Here is a 19,730-nt window from a genome sequence, read left to right on the forward strand (position 1 = left end):
AATCTCACTGTGTGCTCAAGGTGACTGTTTTGCTGTTTTCAGGGTGCTGTAAACAAAGCAGTAAATATCATATTGTCAATAGCCAAAGATATCCCCCTGTGGAAATTTGCTTACTTACATCATAAACAGCAGCAGGTGAGTATTTCATACTGATAATTTTAAAATTTTAGTATTTGGGTTAACATTTCTTAATCTGTTAGGAATATACTCTGTACTAGTACTTTAACTTGTAATCTGGTGGATCTTCTTGTTAAGTGAAAGCCTGGTTTTTAATCTCTATAGGAAGCAATTGAACACAAGAGCAATAATTCATAAACCTTATGTTTGGTTATTTTTAATATTATAATCACAAGTTACTTTAATAAAAATCTTTTTAGAACACTGTTGTAGTATGATGATGAAATTGTAGAGAATGTGTGAGAAACATCCATGGGCACTACTAGCTGAGTATAAATTATTATCCCATTTCCCAGGCAAAAGCTTTATTTTAATTCAAACTTTCAAACTGCATTCAGCATCTATAATGCCACAGTAAATACAATACAAATATTTTAACTGACATTAAAATGAGCATTAAAACCTTGGGATGGTCTGAGGTTTAGACAGAAACTGAAATTTGTGAAAGTACAGAAATGCACAGTAATGGTAATCAAATGGCCTTAATTCTCTCCTCTGGTAATGAAATACAGATCTGTGTAGATCTCTGCTGAAAAGTGTCTTTGTAAAAGTAGCTTCCTATTTTATCGATCTGACATGAAAAACAGATCAGCTCGTTGCAATACAAAAGCCTTATTCAAGTGCTGATAATAAGTAATAAACACAACCAACCAAACCACAAACTAGAGAGAATGGGTTGAATTCCGTTTTCTCGAGCAGAACTGTTTGCTGGTTCCCAAGCAGCCAACCCTCCACTGCTGCAGAGACATTTTTTGGCCAAGAATGGGTATGGATCAGGAGCGTCAAACTCATTTTCACCGGGGGGCTACATCAGCCTCGCGGTTGCCCTGGAAGGGCCAAATGTAATTTTATTTTATTTTAACATTTACATATACAAATATATACATATACAAATATATACATATACAAATATATACATATACAAATCAAGTGTATAAATGTAACATTTACATATACAAATATATACATATACAAATCAAGTGTATAAATGTAACATTTCTACAGTCCTAAAATGACATTCGGCCCTTCAGGGGCAACCGTGAGGCTGATGTGGCCCCCAGTGAAAATGAGTTTGACACCCCTGGTTTGGAGATTGTAATTCTACACTAAAGAAAGCAGGAAGAGCTGAGCAGTCGTGTAGGAGCAGCAAACAACACGGTTCTATATGATGCATATTTGACAGATGTCACTGAGACAATATAGAGCTCCACATGGAAATTTTGTATAAAATCAGCTTTAACACTAGAACTATTGTTGTGTAAAAATCCAAGCTAAGAACAGGGAGTCTCCCTGTGGATGCTTTCTCTGCACTTCCTATCTGTTCTTAGAAGTTGTGTGTGCATTCTTGGGCATTCCATAATGTTAAAAACAAACAAACAGAAAACCAACTACTGGACATAAGTTCTTTCTTGTTTAATTTATGCCAGATGGAACAAGCTGTTGCTGTAGAGCTAGGTGATGAGAGCAAATTCACCAGGATGGTGGCACTGAAACCTTTAGACAAGCAGATCATCGAGCACAAGGATGTAAACAAAGTGGTGATCCAACTAAATACAATTATTTTATCTCTTAAAACTGAAGCATCGGATCTTCTGAACAGCTTTTCTGAATTTTCAAGCATCTGGAACAAGGTTAAATACATATTCAATTAAATATGTTGCTATGTTGTCAAATCTTCTAAATAAACTGGTTTGGGTTGCATGAGAAGACTGTGCTCACTAGGAAACATTGGTTTCATATACCCCTAATAGCTCCACTGTCTGCTCTTGTGTTGACCAGAACTAGTCATTCTTTACCAATTAAATGATCTAAGGAGGAAAGTAGAAGAAAAAGAGAATGTTGGAGCATAAACAAGCTTATGTTCTCATATGCTTATGCATCTTTCTAACAGCATCTTGTCTGCATAGGTTATAAAAAAGAATAATTTAGCAGAATCTCTGAGAAATTGCAGGCTACAGAACTGCTCCTGAATATTAAACTGACTAGTTTTTCTTCAGCAACCACTGCTGAAAATAGCTTTTCTATTTCTTCACAAAAATGATAAACTAAGAAATCTTTCCAGTAATAAGGATTCCAAAGCAGAAGAGAATCTCGGATGATGGAGTTGGTTTTATTAGGAAGTGAGTCCAGACACATAAATGGTAAAGCTCTGAAGAGTGTTTTAGCAGGAGATATTTAATGAAATAAAACCTTATGTACACTCTGACTGGTGAAATTCAACTCTCTGTGGATGGACAACTACTGGTCTTACCTATAAAAGGTGCTTTAGTCAGGCTGAGAAACCAGCACTCAATACAGGATTAACCTTATGTTTTTAACTCCTCACTATTTTTAACTCCCACTTCCTAAACCAACTCACAGGTGACCACGTTTCAGCAGCTGACTCTTTTGCAGTTAGAGTTCAGGCTAAGACAGGGAATTTTCCCCTCTTTATGACTTCCCCATTTCGATGCTTAGTTACCTCAGTTTTTAGACATACTGTTTGAGCCAACCACATGTTGATGGTATGTCATTTCACCCAGAGAAAGTGCAATCAGATTGAATGATGCAATAGCATGATAATGTTTCCTTTGTACTAAAATCCTCTAAAATAGTCAATTAATCTGCTCCTTAACCTTAAAGTTCCTTAGGAGTTGGCATTGTTTCTGCCTGTCTTTATCGTTTCTGTAAGAGCACTGAGAACTCTCACTGGTAACTCATTATTGCCCAAAGAAGCCATAACAGCTTCTCAGGGACCTCACAGTGCAAATTGTAGATGAATATCACTGAGCCAGGTGAAGATAATTTGTCTGTAATTAAACCGAGAATCCAGCACATTTGTTGAGTTGGTGACACTGAAGTTCTCACCTCCTCAGAAACTGGCCTACCTTAGGAACCAGAAGGATGCTTGGTGCTCTATTGCATTTAAACAAGCTTCAACAAGCTGAATGCCCCCTCTTCCTTGGATCCATCCTTCCCTGCCAAACCATGCTTGCTTCAAATGGCCTGGACATTTGTAGTTAGAAACCACAGTTAAATCTACTGTTTCAGGAAGAGTGAGGATGGCTGAGTACAATCACTACCATCTAAATACATGTTAGAGGATGTGAGCTGCTTTTGGGCACTTGCAGGCAGAAGGGAGACTGGGAAGGAAATAGTTCCAGCAAGGTTTTAGCAGCTGTATTGTAAATTTTGCAGGAATATGTGGACAGATAAAAGAAATGCTGATCTGTGTCAATTTTTGAGTTACAGATAGATTTCAAGTGGCTTAAAGAGTATTGTGCAAAGAGTAAGAGTGAGGAAAAGCAGTTCAAGTGAAGAAATTTGATCTTAATGTTTATATCTTAAGCTCTTGTAGAGAGGCATCATTTGTTTCTGCAGAGTACATCAGGCAGCTGGATCCTCCATAGATTATTGTAATACCAATGCTAAATAATAATTAAAATAAACTTCTCTATATAGGATCCAGAGGAAAATCTGAGAGAATTTATAAATACTAAACCAACAATGGCTGAATTCCAAACTCAAATCAGATACTTTTCTGTAAGTATTATATCTTTAATAAAAACAAACTCCTCAGAGAAATAGTAGTGAAATTAAAAGCTGAACACTTGTATTTGTCTTAGCAATTAGAAATGCAAATCAGAGAGCTGCCAAGTCACTGTGTGCTGGAATCGGTGGATATTGCAACAGAGTCACTGAAAATAGCTTTAATTCAGGAATGCCGCTCAAGACAAAGAACATTTGGATTAGCTTTGAATAAAAAGTCTGCCACAGACATGGATGAAATTTATTCATTCATTGAAAATGTTAGCAAGAGATTAAGCAGACCTATCCATGACCTTGATGATGTTCGGGGAGCAATGGAAGCTCTAAAGGAAATTCGAGAGAATGAGATTAGAATCGACATGACTGTTGGACCTATAGAAGAATCATATGCTGTGCTTCATAAATACAATCTCCTCTTTCAAGATGGAAATACAGAAAGAGTTGATGGATTGGCTTATGCCTGGAAGAATCTAAACACACAGGTATCATAGCTGTATTATTTCTCCAATTATATGTATACCAAATTTATTTTCAACCTTTTTAATGTTGAAATGCTAGAATGAAAGTATTTTCTTCCTTAAAACTCTGTTTTGTTTTGTTTTGTTTTGTTTTCCTGACTTCTATTACACCTGTTTTTCCTGTTTCTCCACATGTAGGCACTGCAGGTTGAGGACTTGCTGTTGAAGGTACAGCCAGACATGAAAACGAATTTACTGAGTGGTGTTCAGAATTTCCAGGTTGATACTGCAGATTTTTACAAAGATTATGATGAAAAGTAGGTGACCTGTGGTGCAATAAAATTATGCTTCATTAGGGGCTGTTCAAAGATGGTGTATCAAAAAGGCTTCAGAAAATAAACACATCACAGCCTCAGTGTATATAAGACAGCTAATAAAAAAGCCTAATTTCAGAATAAGATGAGCAGATACTGTCACAGATTCATTCCCATAATTTCAATGTTGGTGAAATTTCAGAAGAGTTAATAGGTTGGGGAAAGAAAAAATCAAATTCTCAATCCAGATCCAAATATAAAGCTTTAAACTCAACAAGACACTTAAGCAGGTATTTAATGTTAAGTATGTGAGTAGTTCATTGAATGTGAATGGAGATTCCAGTTCTGAGTATTTCTAAGTTCGCTGAGTATCACTCAGTCTTACTTTTCCACTTACTTTGGCTTTTTTAAAAATTTAAAATGTGGAGTATGTGTGCTTCATTGGGCACTTCTACAATAGCAACGAAGAAGGAAATACCAGAATTTGGCTTGCCGTGATCTGTTATGGTTCTAGGGCAATACATGCACAGAGTGTGATTTGGCAATGAAGTTCATGTTAGCAGCTGACTCTAGACATGCACAGCACACCTATAGCCCATGGGCAGCATCAAGCAGCTTTATGTATACCCTCTGCAGGCTGCCTTGCTGGTATGGACAGATTTCAGTGCACACACAGCTCACACACTCTTGGAGGGCCTTGGAGAATGTGTACTCTTCTCCTAGGGTAGCTGCTTTTGCATTGGTGTTACAAACAAGGTGGTCCAAATGGTAACCAGGTGTTTGGCTTGAACCTTGGCTTCACCAGGAGTGAAACCTCTTGAGGGCATACCAACAGTGTGTTTGAGTGCATGACTTAAGACTCCAGCTACAGACACAAGGTGAATTTGCACCTGAAAGGATCCTGCTAGAGCACCAAGTTCCCAGTGCAGATGTCTGCTGTTCTGCTCTCAGAGTTCTCTGGAGGAATTAATGGGAACACCCTGTAGCTGCCACCAGTTGTAGGGACCCTGAGAGCATCCCCCCTGCTGGAGGTTCAGCTGCCTGAGCTCAAGGCCAACTTAGAGCTGATGCATCTGAGCGGGCTTCCCCCTTCCTTTGGTGACAGAGCACTCCCACACAGCTCTGCTGGGAGACCTCAGGAAGGCTGACACTCTTTCCTAGAGGATCTGCTTTTAAACTGAGACTTCACTGCTTGGCCCCCTGACCTCTGTCGCAGCCATGCCTGAGCCTGGCCATGGACCTTACTGAGCTGAACCTGGATTCTAACGCACAGACTTGCTTCTCAGACTGATCTCAGGGCAGCCTGGTAACCGCTCGACTGTGTCTCATCTTGGTTGCCTTCACTAGACCTGCTCCTGGCCCTTACTTGCTGACTCACCTTTCCTGCTTCACCTTGATCCTGTGTTATTAATGTGGACTTGTCTAAAGATCTGGACTCCCGTTTGAACCTGACTTACCATCCCCTGGCCTGCTTTGCTCTCCTTGCTCAGATACTGTGGGACCAAGCCCTGGCTGCCTCTGCTGACCACGTTACTTCTTTCATCTTCAGGTTCCATTTTCCTTGCCAAGCGGCCAGCCTGCACTGCTCTCTGATGCCTATGTGCCTGTATTTGTTTCTAGAAATAACCATGGCACAATAGAAGACAATATACTTGTGGTTCTCATCCCAAAATATTATGGTGCAGCCAAGAAGCAGACCCAGAAGTGAGAGCTGGGGATTACATTGAGTTCTCCAGCTGAGATGTACTCATTAGGGCAAAATAATATTTTTTTCTGTTATTTTTTCTGAGTGCTTCATTATGATTCTAGTACCAACTACCACAGCTTTCACCCCTGAATTCTATACCTACTGTCCTTCCATTTTTAAGAATATAAATGAAAATAATCCTTAAAATGTATTTTACAGAAGAAATGGAAACAAAAAAAAAAATCTGTAGATCTTGTTAGCTGTTTGTAACATACATAGTAACCCAGATTAATTTTATTATTAGAAAATAAATTGGTATTTCTTTCAGGGTCTACTCAATATGTCATGTTGGGACACTGAATATACTTGCATTTTCTCTTTTAGTGTCTTTTGTGAAAAATTCTAGAAAAAAATTTAGAAAATACTAAATACTGTTCAGTAAGTCAGGTCTGGGTTCTGTTGTGCTTCTTTGTGAAACCTGTATGATTGATAATTGCACTGACATTTTCCAGGGGGCCCAGTGTGGAGAATGTTCCTCCTCATGAAGCAAGTGACAGATTACAGATCTTTCAAGCCAGATTTGATGAACTATGGAGGAAGTATATCTCTCTTTCTGCTGGGGAAGAGTTATTTGGTCTTCCTATAACAGGTAGTTTCTCAGGGGATATGGATGCCTGATCCTAGGATGTTAAATTTTTCTTGTGGGTCCTGCTGAATGCATTCAGTGCTGGATTAATTGTAGAAAAAAATCCTTGCAGTAAAATGTTATTGTCTTTCCTATGAAAAGCAGCTATGTGAAACTGGCTCTGAGTCTGTACATACATAAACATCAGGTAGAATAATGTTGCACTGTTCTGTGTATCTTGGGCTCCAGCTGCCTAGCTCTCTTGCTTTTTTCTGTTCAGAACTAAGTGCATCTCCTGTCTGTATTTTTCCATGTCCAATTTTGGGGACTCTGTCGCCCAAAATACTCAAGTTGTCCCTGCTGAAGATATATAATGAATTCCCTTGGGCTGTGCAACTGATCTGTAATATCCTCGTGCCTCCTAGTCAGGCACACTTCAAGTTTGGAAGAGAATAAAAATCATAGCAGAATGTATGATAGACGCTTTAATTTGTCCATACTAAATGCAGTGTATTTTCCTATCTGAAGACATATACAACAATCATAATATATTTAACTAGGAATTCCCAAAGACATGAGAGAAACTAAACAAAAAATTTCCATTAAGGAGGTCCATTTTAAATACTTTTATTGTGTAACATGTTCTATATTTTCATTTTGAAAGCAAAACCCCTATCTCCAACCTCTGCTTCTTAAGTAACTAGTGCAAATTGAGATGGGCGATATTTTAGTACTTATATAAAACTATAGTATGTTCCTTTGCCATTTCAGCTACTTTTTCAACATTATCTTCCTCTCAGAGAGGTGCAGCACCTCCCTTATGAGGCTGCATCCACTGTTATAGATGAATATTTATAAAAAGCTCAGTAATCTAAACAATTACTGTGCATCAAATTCTGCTGTTCTTACATAATGTAACTGGAAAATTTTGTCTTACTAGACACTGTCTAAAAGACTGCAAGTCTGATTTCAGACATTTATTAAATACCAATTTTAGAAATGGATTTTTGTGTTCATGAATACAGTTGTACCTAATTAACATTCACAAATGTCTTATTTTAAAATTTCAAACAGAGTATCCTGAACTGCACAAAATTAAACGTGAGCTTTCATTGCTTCAGAAACTTTACAGTCTTTATAATTCAGTTACTGCTAATATCGATGGATACAATGAAATGCTTTGGCGTGATTTAAATATTGAAACAATTAACAATGAACTTCTGGATTTTCAAAAGAGGTAAGTTATTTTTTTGTTGAAGTGCATGCAATTTTAATTTCTCAGCTTTCTGTGTTAATTATCTTGTGAAAATTGCCTTGAGGGGCAAAAATCGGTTGGTTTCTTTGAAGCTTAGTCTTGCTCATGTACTCAGCATGGCTGCACTGGTTGCAGACAGAGGTGCAATGTGCACCTAGTGCATGACCTCACTTAGCGGAGTCTGCAAGTCCCTTTAGGCTTGTTGGGATATACTGACACGGAAGGTTGTAGCTTATTTAACAAAGTAAGTGCACAAACCTGTGGTGATGTAGTTGTAATTCTAAATAACCTTCATAGCTGATCTTCATGTATTACCTTCTCAGTGATTTAGTTTACAGCTGATTACATAATCACAGAATCACAGAATCGACTGGGTGGGAAAAGACCTCAGAGATCATCGAGTCCAACCCTTGGGCCAATTCTAGTCCGTTTACTAGATCATGGCACTAAGTGCCATGTCCAATCTCAGTTTAAAAATCTCCAGGGACGGTGAGTCCACCACCTCCCTGGGCAGGCCGTTCCAATGCCTGACCACTCTCTCTGTAAAGAATTTCTTTCTAATATCCAGCCTAAATTTCCCCTGGCAGAGTTTAAGCCCATGCCCCCTTGTCCTGTTCCTGACTGCCTGGGAGAAGAGACCAATCCCCACCTGGCTATAACTTCCCTTCAGGTAGTTATAGAGAGTGATGAGGTCACCTCTAAGCCTCCTCTTCTCTAGACTAAACAAGCCCAGCTCCCTCAGCCTCTCCCCATAGGTCTTATGTTCAAGTCCCTTCACCAGTCGTGTTGCTCTTCTCTCCAGCACTTCAATTAATTGTTAGTCTGTGCTATTAGGCAGAATTTTGATGTTATTGCCTACCTCCTCACATTTGTATGCATTGAAATTGTTATTTCAAAAGGATGGGTAGCCACACTAAATTCTGAGGGCTTGTTTATGAGGTCTGAGAGGAAGAATGTTTTCCACATTGCATGCAAAAGAACTGTTAGGTGAAACCGTGCTTTGCTGAAGTCAGAGGAATTTTTCTACTGTGGTGGTAAAGATGCACCTTTGTTTTTTCAACAGCCATGGCTGGGTGTGCAAGACTTCTCTGACCCATGTTGTTACTTCTCTCAGAGGCAGGGCCTCATGATCCAACAGGATTTGCATTGTTTCCCCTTTGCTGTCTTTGAATTCTGATACCTGGCACTGGAGTATGGACAGTTGCTAGAAAAGGGGAATTTGATTACATGCAACAGAGTCTGCATGCAGGCCTAAAGTGTTTTGTGCATCCATTCCTTCAGAGGAGCTATCTGTACCAGTCTCTGATTTACTCTTAATGGGAATTACAAAATATACATGAGAACCAAATTACATGCGAAAATTTGAAAGTAGATGTACGATATTTTTATCCAGTGCATATCTATTGTAAAAAAGATGTGAGCTATCTCTCTGTTTTCTTTCTTCGCTTATTATTTTTGTATAAGTGTTTTCTTTACCTCTTTACACAGTGTCTCTGTTCACTTTCTCAGTGAGTTCTGTCGAGACAAGTTCATACTCAATATAAAGAGCTTTCCCTTCTGCAGAGCCCCTCTGCTGCAATAGCCAGTGTGTGTGTCTCTGCTTCATCAGATAGTTCTGGTCAGGTCAGCTTTTGGTTTTGGATTCTCCAACGTGACCTGAGAGAGACTTCACTTACATTTTGGCATTATTCAAGAGACAGAGATCAGATCTGTGTTTTTCATCTCATCCCAAATCTTTGGGAAGCATAAGAAAAATTTACTTGTGCTCAGTCTTTTTGGTCATATGGTATTTTGAGCATGTCGCCATTTTAGCAGTGTCCATTTCTGTACACAATGAAGGAGCGAGGTGGAGATTTTTGTATTTTTCTGGAAAAAGAAGAAAAGAATGAGCTGTCTTCTAGTCATTAATTTGAAACAAAATCCTCATTTAAAAAAAATAATAATAGTAAAAATGAATTTACACAAAATATGTATACTTCCCCATTTGGACAATATTTGTAAATCTTGATATCATTTCAGTAGAGTTCTGGAACTGCATAATCATTTTTTCTATAGTTAATGTCATTTTACAGGTTGGTAGGACTCTCTTTGTGCTTCCTTCTCCTGGAACTCTGAAGAAAGCCATTGCGTGACACGTTTTGAAAGTTATGCCATTCTCTTTTTACTTCATGTGTGACTTTTTTCCTCTGAAGTGTTAATCTGTATTTGGAGCAAGGTGACCACCAATAGGCAGTAATTATTATTATTTTTTTTGTGGAACTCTAACCCAGTACTATCCTTCCTTTGGCAGACTTGCTAGCATTATTGCGTCCAGCTATTATCATTAAAGCCGGAGAAATGTAAACAGTGTACAGAGGGGGCCTGCAGAAATTATTCAGATAGTATGCTGTGTTATGAAAGGAGCAGGAATACTGGAAGGGCAATTAGTGTTTTAGTGTAATTGCAAAGACATGCACAGTTCTTTACTGTAATGGTTTTTTTTTTGCTACCCCTTAAAAAAATGGTACTATAATAGAAAACATAGAATCATGAAAAGAAGAATCACAAAAATAACTGTTGGTGAAAATAAAAAGAGATTAAAAGGATAAATATTTAGAGAAAATGCATGTGGTAGAGACGATTATAGAAGTTTATAAAAACAGCTAGAGAGAAGGTTCTCTTTATGTTTTACTATAATATATTATAAAGGGAATGTCAGGAAATTTGAGGAGGAAATTTAAACCTGATCAATGGAATAGTTTTTTTACATAGTATGTAACTCATGGAACTTGCTGTTAGAAGATATTACTGAGACCAAGACAAAGGAAAAAGGTATCTGTGTTAAAATAAAAAATAAAAGTAGTTTTCATTACCAAGCTAAGAGATCACTTTTCCAATTGCCAGCCTAAGACAAAGCTTGTAAGAATGTTATTTGTTCTGCCTCAGCATAAAAATAGCCAGGAACTGCCTCTTAAATCCTTGTCTATACATGTCAGAGTATACTTTTTCATTCCACAATACTTTTCTCTAGCATATTTAATACTATCTATTGTTGGATTCAAGAAGAAAGACTACAGAGATGATTGCGGTGCCGTGACAGTTTGCCTGTGTTTATCAACCTATTAGCAGAAAGCACTGAAGAATTCACACATGCTTCAGTGTTGTGTGACAGATCTGTCTGATTTTGAACTGCTATTGGTCTTTGGGCCATAGCTTTGGAAGACTAAACTTGTTAGAAGCAAATGGAGCTGTGACAATTCACAGTACAAGAGATTTTTCCCTTTTCCTATTTTTTAACGTGAAATTGTACAGAAAGGAAGGGTTTTCTTTAAATTTCTTTCATACAAGCGAGGTGTAAAATAGGACTTGTTTGACTGAAACAGAAATATTTTCCTGTTTCCAAGCAGGTCAGTTTTGGTGTAGGATGTACTTTATTTTGCTCGAAAAATTATATGTTGTTTAACCCTTTTTGCCCTTTACAAAACGGGGTGCACTTTCACACTTTAAATAAAACAATGACACTGCAAAAGCTTAAGTTCAGACATGGGTTTGCACACGAAACTAACCTGTTTTAATTCGAACTGAAATAAAAACCAAACCTTTCTAATGTGATTTTTGCTGTCTTTAGCACCATTTCATGCCTGCAGTTAGAAACATTCAGCTTATGTTGCCAGCTTGCAACTGGATCTTTATTTAATGGCCCACTGACTGAAAAATGAGAATATATTGTACTATTAAATTGTGGATTGCGATTATTAAAAATTAAATATTTCTTCTTTTTTTGTGCCTTTTAAAGAATCCGTAAGTTACCGAAAGCTTTGAAGGAATGGCAAGCTTTTCAAGACCTAAAAAAAAAAGTCGATGACTTCACAGAGAGCTGTCCTTTGCTTGAAATGATGGCAAACAAAGTATGTTCTGCATACTCATTTGGAGATAAGATTCACATGAAAAACTCTATTGAAGACTGTTATATGACTATAAGATGCTTTCCATAATTCTTTTTTATAGATAAAAGCGGTTATATTTCTTGAAAAATCTAGTTAGGCTTCGTTATAGAAAAGTAAAACAAAAGTCTTCATAATGTGATTAGAAGAAAAATTAATGGTTTCAATGGAATGGAAATCAAGACTCTTGTATTTGATTAGCAGATGTAGTGCAAGAGCATGTGATGATTCTAGTCCTAAAAATAATACAATTTAAAAAAATCTTCCCTAATTCCTATGGACTTTTCTAGGCAATGACGTCACGACACTGGGAAAGAATTGCACAAGTGACTGGGCATCACTTTGATGTTGACTCTGAAAATTTCTCTTTGAAAAACATAATAGATGCCTCTTTATTAAAATATAAAGAAGATATTGAGGTACATGTACATTTCTGTTTGTTTTTAATGAATAACTCGTGATTGTGGGCTCTGCACTTTTGGACTCCTGTTTCTAGTCAGCTTTATAATATTAAAAATGTTGACTTTAGTTGGAAGATTTTTTGAAGAATGGAGTTTGGTAGCTAGTATTAGTGCTGATGGTTAGTTTATTTCCTTTTTATTCTGGGGAAGGATTAAATGGATAGATGGTATTATGCTAATCCTTTCATAGAAGAAATTCTGTTATTTTAAGAGCAGTGTTATACTGTCGTGCTTCTGGTTTAGGGTCTGCCTGCTTTTAAGTTTTTCTTCCTTTTAAGTGACTCATCAGAGAGAAAAAATAGTTGATGTAAGTCTGATCCTGTTAAGTGTTTGAAATCCTTGGAACACAGTAGAAGTGGAGGATATAGGATTAAAGGAGAACACATTTTTTTTGTATTTCAAAAGTGATTCTTCACAAGAGCAGAGAGTGGTGAGAAGACCTGTGTAATGTGCACAAACTACAAAGCTATTGCCTCCTTCATTTTGGGGACAGTGGTCATCTAGCAAGTGCATTAGCTTTATGCTCATTATCATTTGATAGAACGAATTTCTACCTTCAGTTCTGTTGTCACTTAGCTAAATTTGTGGTCCCTCCATAGTAGTGACCTGATTTGTCTTGTTCCACAAAGGGACACTTCTAAGACAAAAACATGACATCAAACCTCTGCTGTACCCAATTTCCAAACAAGAATTTAAGACATATGAAAGGTTCAGAGTTGATAGCCTTATGCTCAAGGAAAGACTTTAAACCTGTGATGGAATCCTATATATTTCTGAACCTGACTTTGGGATCCAATCTGAATAGATGCTCCTTTTCTCTCTGATGGAATAACCAATTTTATGATAGTCCTGTCCTCACTGTCTTCAAGAAGTAGCAGGTGTCATGTTGTCCAGGTAGCTCGATTCTTGGACTGTTTATTGGTTTTAATTGGTAATGTGTATTTTCCTTAACCTCCCAGAAGTTATATTTGACTTCAAATTTTTATACATGATTTACAAATTCTGCCTGCAGATTCAGTGAATGAGTGAATTTTAAAAAGTGTAAGGTGTTAGTGCCAGTGAAGATGGGAGTATAGCCCATAAAATGTTTCAGTTACAATGAGTACTGTAATGCAATCTAGTTTGTAATGTAATAGTTTTGAGGTGTTTCAATGTATATTTTTATTAGTTAGAGCTTAAACTGAAGTCTAGATCTAGCCAATCAATTTTAGTTGTCTATAAGTGTTCATCATATCAGCCATAGAGGAATGTACTAGTTGAATTTTACACAGGATATCTGCATCAGCGCTGTTAAAGAAAAGGATATTGAAGCAAAATTGAAGCATGTCATCGGTGAATGGAGTACTCATGCTTTCAGTTTTGGCCAGTTCAAAACTCGAGGAGAACTCCTGCTGAAAGGATCAGACATATTGGAGAAAATAGCTTTGGTGGAAGACAGCCTCATGATATTGGGGTCGCTCATGAGCAACAGGTACAAAACTTAAGAAGTGTGCATATTTTGTCAATCTAGTCAAACCCAAAAGTAAACGATGATCATCTTAGGTTCTTTTTCCCTTTAACTCATGTTCATGCAGGTATAACGCACCATTTAAGTCCACTATACAACAGTGGGTTCAGAAGTTGACTAATACTGCAGAGATCATTGAAAACTGGGTTACGGTACAAAACCTCTGGATTTACCTCGAAGCTGTGTTTGTTGGTGGAGACATTGCAAAACAACTACCTCAAGTATGTTGATTTGTCATAACAATATATTAATGGTAATACGTTGTATGAAGAGATTAGCCACATCACAAAGTTTACTTGCCAACACATATAGTCCATGTGAGTTTTGTGGGCTGCACATAGATAAGTCAGAAGAAGTTTGCCAAACTGTAGTCTGTCTGGTTGAATTACGTAGAACTTGGTCAAACCTACAGGAGCATGGCTATTTGTAATTCAGGTTCCAATGTTCATGTTGGCTTGCAATACTAGTGAATCGTATCATAGCACAGGGCTCAGAAATACTCAACGGTACAAAACTGATGCATCACCTCTGCCATACGTGCCAACGCCCCTTTCTTCCTGTGTGCCCATGTTTATAGGTTCTAAGTTATGTAAGAATACAGGGTGTTTCAGAAAGATGGACCCAATTTCATCCAGTGTGTCATTTCCAATTGGGTCCATCTTTTTGAAACATCCTGTAGAATGGCAGATATTCTCTATTAATTCTGTACTTGCTAGGACTCAGTATAACTAAGTCCCAGAGACAGATGCTGCAAGGTTTGGGAATTTGCACATGTGTTAATCTGTATGAGCTAGGGCAACCTCTTTGAAAGGCTATTATGACCTCCCTTGATAGCAGCTGCAAAAGAGTTAAGGAATGATCTGACTTCCTGCAGGAAAGAAATATCAAAATGAGTTATCTTCTTTCTTGCATATCCTAATGAGAGGTTTTCTTATAGTTCTAACACATCACAGTTTAGCAGCACTGGATCAACCAGTGCTGTAAATTAGCAAATGCGTAATTATTGGGAAATTATTAAATATTAATTTAGGCCACGTATTTTATAACTAAAGGCTTACAATTTCCAAAACTAGGATTAATTTTTGTAAGTAAAGCCTTCTTAAGTATTATTTAGGATAACTATATATATTTATTTTTTTTTAATTCATAAGATATGTTTATATTTTAAAGTTTACTAGAGAATTAATAAGCAGTTTTTTCAGATAAGTAAATGCTGTGGCACAGCTGAAGCATTTGATAACTGCTAAAGCCATTTCTTATAAGGATGATATTATACATGAACCAGTATTCTGGAAAAAAGCAAATACATCGACTCTCTTTAAAGGAGGAGGAGAAGGAACAGCTTGGTGGAGGAGTAATGATAGATGAGTGGGCTTAAATACAATTCCTGGATGAATACTACAAAAAATAACTGTCTATAAGCATCTGGAAGTTAACAAGGAGATGAGTGACAGTCAATGTATAATTGTTAGGAGCAAAACTTGTCAAACAAATCTAATTTATTTTTAGGGTGTACAACAAACTTTGTGGATAGAGGAAAAACAGTAGTTGCCATATATCCTGATAGGCTTTTGACACTATATATCATAGTACTGTCAGAAAACGAGTCCTAGATTGCTGGTGTGTAAAATGCAGGCAGAAAAGTGGAATGCATAGACAGCAGTAACTTATAACTAGAATATTATACCTGGTTTTGGCTGAACAAACAAATAGACAAATTTAAGAGAGGATAGAAGACGATGATAAGAATGAGGAACTATGCAGGAAGGAAGATGTACAAGAAAAGATTCAACAAACTAGGCTTGTTTGGCTTGGAGGAGAGGAAAAACTGAAGAGAAGATGTGATAAGTTCTAAAAAAAATAAGGGTTGCTCTCAACAGGAAGAAAACAATGTGTTCTCTGTATCTGTGAATATGATGAGAAGTAATTGGTGTACACACAAGAAAGATTAAACTTAAAACAGAGTCACCAGAAACAAAGATTTCCTAGAGATTCCTCCTGAATCTCCAGCCTCGAGCATCTTTAAAGACAAGGCAGACAGATGTTTTTCAAAAGTGGCGTGGGTATGATCCTGTCTTGTGACAGGCAAATGGCTTTGGAGGGTCTCTTGAGATGTCTTCTAACTCTCAAGTAATTTAGGATCCCATTAACATTTCATTTGTTGTAGGTGAAGAGAGAGTTTTTAAGTCAATACACCTAGTGCAGAAAAATATTTATTCGACAGCTCTCTATATTTGAGAATTTGTTTCCCTTCACCTACAATACCTTACAAGTGCGACAGTTTCAGAGTATTGTCGTTTTGTTTGTCAAGTATTATTACTAACAACTTACTCCCCATAACCTGTATGGAGCACCCATTATATGACATTGTTTATTGCTGTCAAGAAGATTTGTCATTTCTGAGAGGGCTGCTCTTTGACTTTTCTGGTGTGTTGTTGGAATCATTTTATGTGGCCAATTTTGGTGCCCAACATGAAGTAAAAGGCATTTCCAGAGCTGTTCCATTGGAGTCTTTCTCTTGCAATTTGAACTCTGGTCCTTATAAGCACTGATCATTATAAGCATGTCTATAAACATACATTAGTCCTACAAAGAAGACTTGAATAGGAAGCAAAATATTAAATTGTTACCTTGTCTCACAGAATTCCTTAACTTTTAGAATTTGACAAATTTGAGGAAGAGCTAATGCATTTTTTCATGTATTTCAGGAAGCCAGAAGATTTCAGAACATTGATAAATCATGGCAGAGAATTATGCATAGAGCCCATGAAACATCAAACATCGTGCAATGCTGTGTTGGAGATGAAACTTTGGCACAGCTATTACCACATTTGCTGGAACAATTGGAAATCTGTCAGAAATCACTGACTGGGTATTTGGAAAAAAAACGGTTACTATTTCCAAGATTTTTTTTTGTATCTGACCCTGCTCTTCTGGAAATCCTTGGTCAAGCATCTGATTCCCACACTATTCAGGTACAAGTACTAAGGCAATAATGTTCTTCTAGTCAATAAGAGTGAGGACCATGGATTATTTCATTGTTTAGTTGAGAAAATTTCTTACACTGATGGAAAGATTTACAGAATCTTCTAATACAAGATTTAAAGGCAAAGTAAGAATGTGATATCAGATCAGTTTATGGAGCTTTCTTTTTTTCTGATTCTATTGTAGGCACATTTATTAAGTTTGTTCGACAATGTTAACCGAGTGGGATTTCATGAAAAAAACTACGACCAGATTTTATTCTTTGAATCTCAAGAAGGAGAACAGGTCGATATTATTGAACCCATTTTAGCTCAGGTAATGGAAGTATATATTGCAGTTTTTCATGACTTGATTTAAAGTAGATTTATGTTTTAGAAACAAACAGTATCACATTATGCTATTATTTGACTAGCAGAATGAAAACCTTCCAATGTGAACAGCAAGAGCAAAGGCCAGGAAGGACAAGACATTTGTGTTATTCTGTAACAATTACTTTACCTGTTTTTTCAGCAGTACTGATGTGAAGTGCCAAATCCATCTCTTGTCTCTAGAAGGGCAGTGGAACAGAAGGAGGAGAGGAATCTTTTAAAAATTCGAGAATAACAAAGAGGGAAACGGAAGTATGAAGGGCTGGGAAAAAAGTCGTGTAGGACTTTTACTCCTTGTGAATTATTCATAAACTAATCCTCTAAAAGTATTTTCTTGTTTATTTCAGGGCAATGTGGAATTCTGGTTAGGTCAGCTGCTGAATGGGATCAGGAAAACAATCCACACCATCATTAGGCAGGCATCAATGGCCATTAGCGATGCAGGATTTAAGCTGTATGACTTTCAGGCAATGTTTCCTGCACAAATAGGACTTCTGGGAATTCAAATGATCTGGACCAGAGATGCAGAGCATGCACTGAACAGTACCAAAACAGACAAAAAGGTAGTGTTTAATGAATCTTTGGGGATTAATTAAAAGCATTGTTTGGAACAGTGCATATTGTGGAAAGTTAAAAGTAACATGTAGGAAAAAAGCACAACATACTAGTTAAGTAACCAGAATAACAAATAAATTAACAGGAAAACAGAATAATAAAGAATGTGTTGAGAGGTCACACCTTCTCACCATCCCCCAGCATGTGCTTTAGAATTGTTCCTGACTTGCCGTTTTCTGTATTGTTCTGTCAGTGCAGTCATCTTGGGATGGGACAATTTGTCAGTTTTGGAATACAGGGAATCTTATCCTATTACATACCCCATAACAAATTTGGAAAGAAATAAGAGTACCATAAAAATAAATGCAGGGGAACTGTACCATGCTCTACTTTGATACTGAATGAAAACAAAGACTCTAGACTACAGAGAAGGCCACTTAGTGCTACATTTTCTGCATTTGACAAAGTTTTAAAAAGGCACGGACCTACTTTTGGTCCTCTCCAGTTCATATACTGACTAGACTCAAGACTCTTTCGCATTAACTGCAAAACAGCTTCTGTTTACTTAGAATGAACTCCGTGTGTTTGGGGGGCAGGGAGGTTGTTTAGTTCTCCGTTAGTTTTGCAGTGTTTTCAGCATTTTTTTTCTTGGCAAACAGTGTGAGTTTTAGGCTCTGCATATATTTACAGAAAGCTGGTGTGATTGTTCTCTCACACATTTGGAACAGGAATATATATGAGCTGCCCTTTCTGAAATCTCAGTGCTTTATAATGTGCTGTGTACCAGGAACATCACCAGCAGATGCTGAAGCTGTTTACCTAAGTTAATATTACATAGTCGGTATTGTATTTTGTGGAATTTTGTAACAGAATCTGGTGCTATGAAAGAAATTATTATTTTAGCCTTGGCATCTAAAATACAACACATTTTCCTCTTCCTCTGGTTGGAGGGTGTGATAGATCTCCATGTTCCTGTTCCCCCTGACAAGCAGATACTGTTTAGGCTGATGTAAAATACCCAAAATCAGAGACTGATGGTTCTGAAAATATACAGGGATGCAATCAGCTGAAGATGTAATGTAGAGTAGAAGGAGCAACAGCCTTGTAATAAAACCTTGTTATGTGATCTGCTCATCTAGATATAGCCATATTATACTTCGTTGGGCTAAGAATGCAGACATGGAGGGCAGTCTGCAAATCCATATTTAGGATTCCAAGCCTAATAAATACAAAGCAGATCTTAGATGCCAGGGGCCCATATGTTTGCAGGTGCTTTTTATTTTTTATTCTAAACATTGGAAGAACGAATGATGTTTGCATTAATATGGCTGTTCTTGCTATGTGGAAAAGGTAATGCACACAACAAATCAGAAGTTTTTGGAACTTTTAAATGATTTGATTGACATGACAACACACAATCTGACAAGAATGGAGCGCACAAAATATGAAACTTTAATCACCATTCATGTGCACCAGAAGGATATCTTTGACGATTTGGTGAGTTTTGAACACCTTTAATGTACTTTCTATAGGGAGGTTTTTGCACATATAAAAAAAATATAAACAAATCTTACAATCAGTTCTCTCTAAGCAGCTATGACATTACTGCTGTGATATAGCATATCAGATTTAGTTGTATTCATATAGATGTCATGCAGAGAGAAGGGTAATTTATATATAGGTATGTTAATAGATACAGACTTCAGTTTTTAAAGTGATTGGTACCCGTCATGCACCACTGTGAGCAAAAGAGTTTAACTTTTAACATTAAATTATTGTCTTAAATTGAAAATTTAATACTTGAAATGTAAAAGGAAAAAAGTCACTTGGGTATTGCTATCAATCACACGTATGATTCCCAGCCAAGCCTATATGCTGATTTAAGGT

The 19,730-nt window shown here is 37.1% G+C and overlaps 1 protein-coding gene across 1 annotated transcript in view; it reads left to right on the top strand.

Annotated features, from left to right (window-relative positions):
- Positions 1 to 19,730, top strand: part of LOC308053297 (dynein axonemal heavy chain 5-like) — a gene marked incomplete at both ends in the record, with an annotated part of 168,550 nt that overhangs the window by 33,966 nt on the left and 114,854 nt on the right. The window contains 15 exons of the mRNA XM_080364153.1: positions 43 to 135; positions 1,605 to 1,808; positions 3,619 to 3,699; positions 3,783 to 4,187; positions 4,362 to 4,480; positions 6,677 to 6,813; positions 7,864 to 8,026; positions 11,820 to 11,931; positions 12,258 to 12,386; positions 13,700 to 13,899; positions 14,003 to 14,156; positions 16,644 to 16,910; positions 17,107 to 17,235; positions 17,636 to 17,851; positions 19,194 to 19,340. Of these exons, the coding sequence (XP_080220279.1) occupies positions 43 to 135; positions 1,605 to 1,808; positions 3,619 to 3,699; positions 3,783 to 4,187; positions 4,362 to 4,480; positions 6,677 to 6,813; positions 7,864 to 8,026; positions 11,820 to 11,931; positions 12,258 to 12,386; positions 13,700 to 13,899; positions 14,003 to 14,156; positions 16,644 to 16,910; positions 17,107 to 17,235; positions 17,636 to 17,851; positions 19,194 to 19,340 (2,556 nt within the window). The remainder of the gene's footprint in view (positions 1 to 42; positions 136 to 1,604; positions 1,809 to 3,618; positions 3,700 to 3,782; positions 4,188 to 4,361; positions 4,481 to 6,676; positions 6,814 to 7,863; positions 8,027 to 11,819; positions 11,932 to 12,257; positions 12,387 to 13,699; positions 13,900 to 14,002; positions 14,157 to 16,643; positions 16,911 to 17,106; positions 17,236 to 17,635; positions 17,852 to 19,193; positions 19,341 to 19,730) is intronic.

Source organism: Nesoenas mayeri (genome assembly GCF_963082525.1).
Source record: "Nesoenas mayeri genome assembly, chromosome: 2".
Lineage (NCBI taxonomy): Eukaryota > Metazoa > Chordata > Aves > Columbiformes > Columbidae > Nesoenas > Nesoenas mayeri.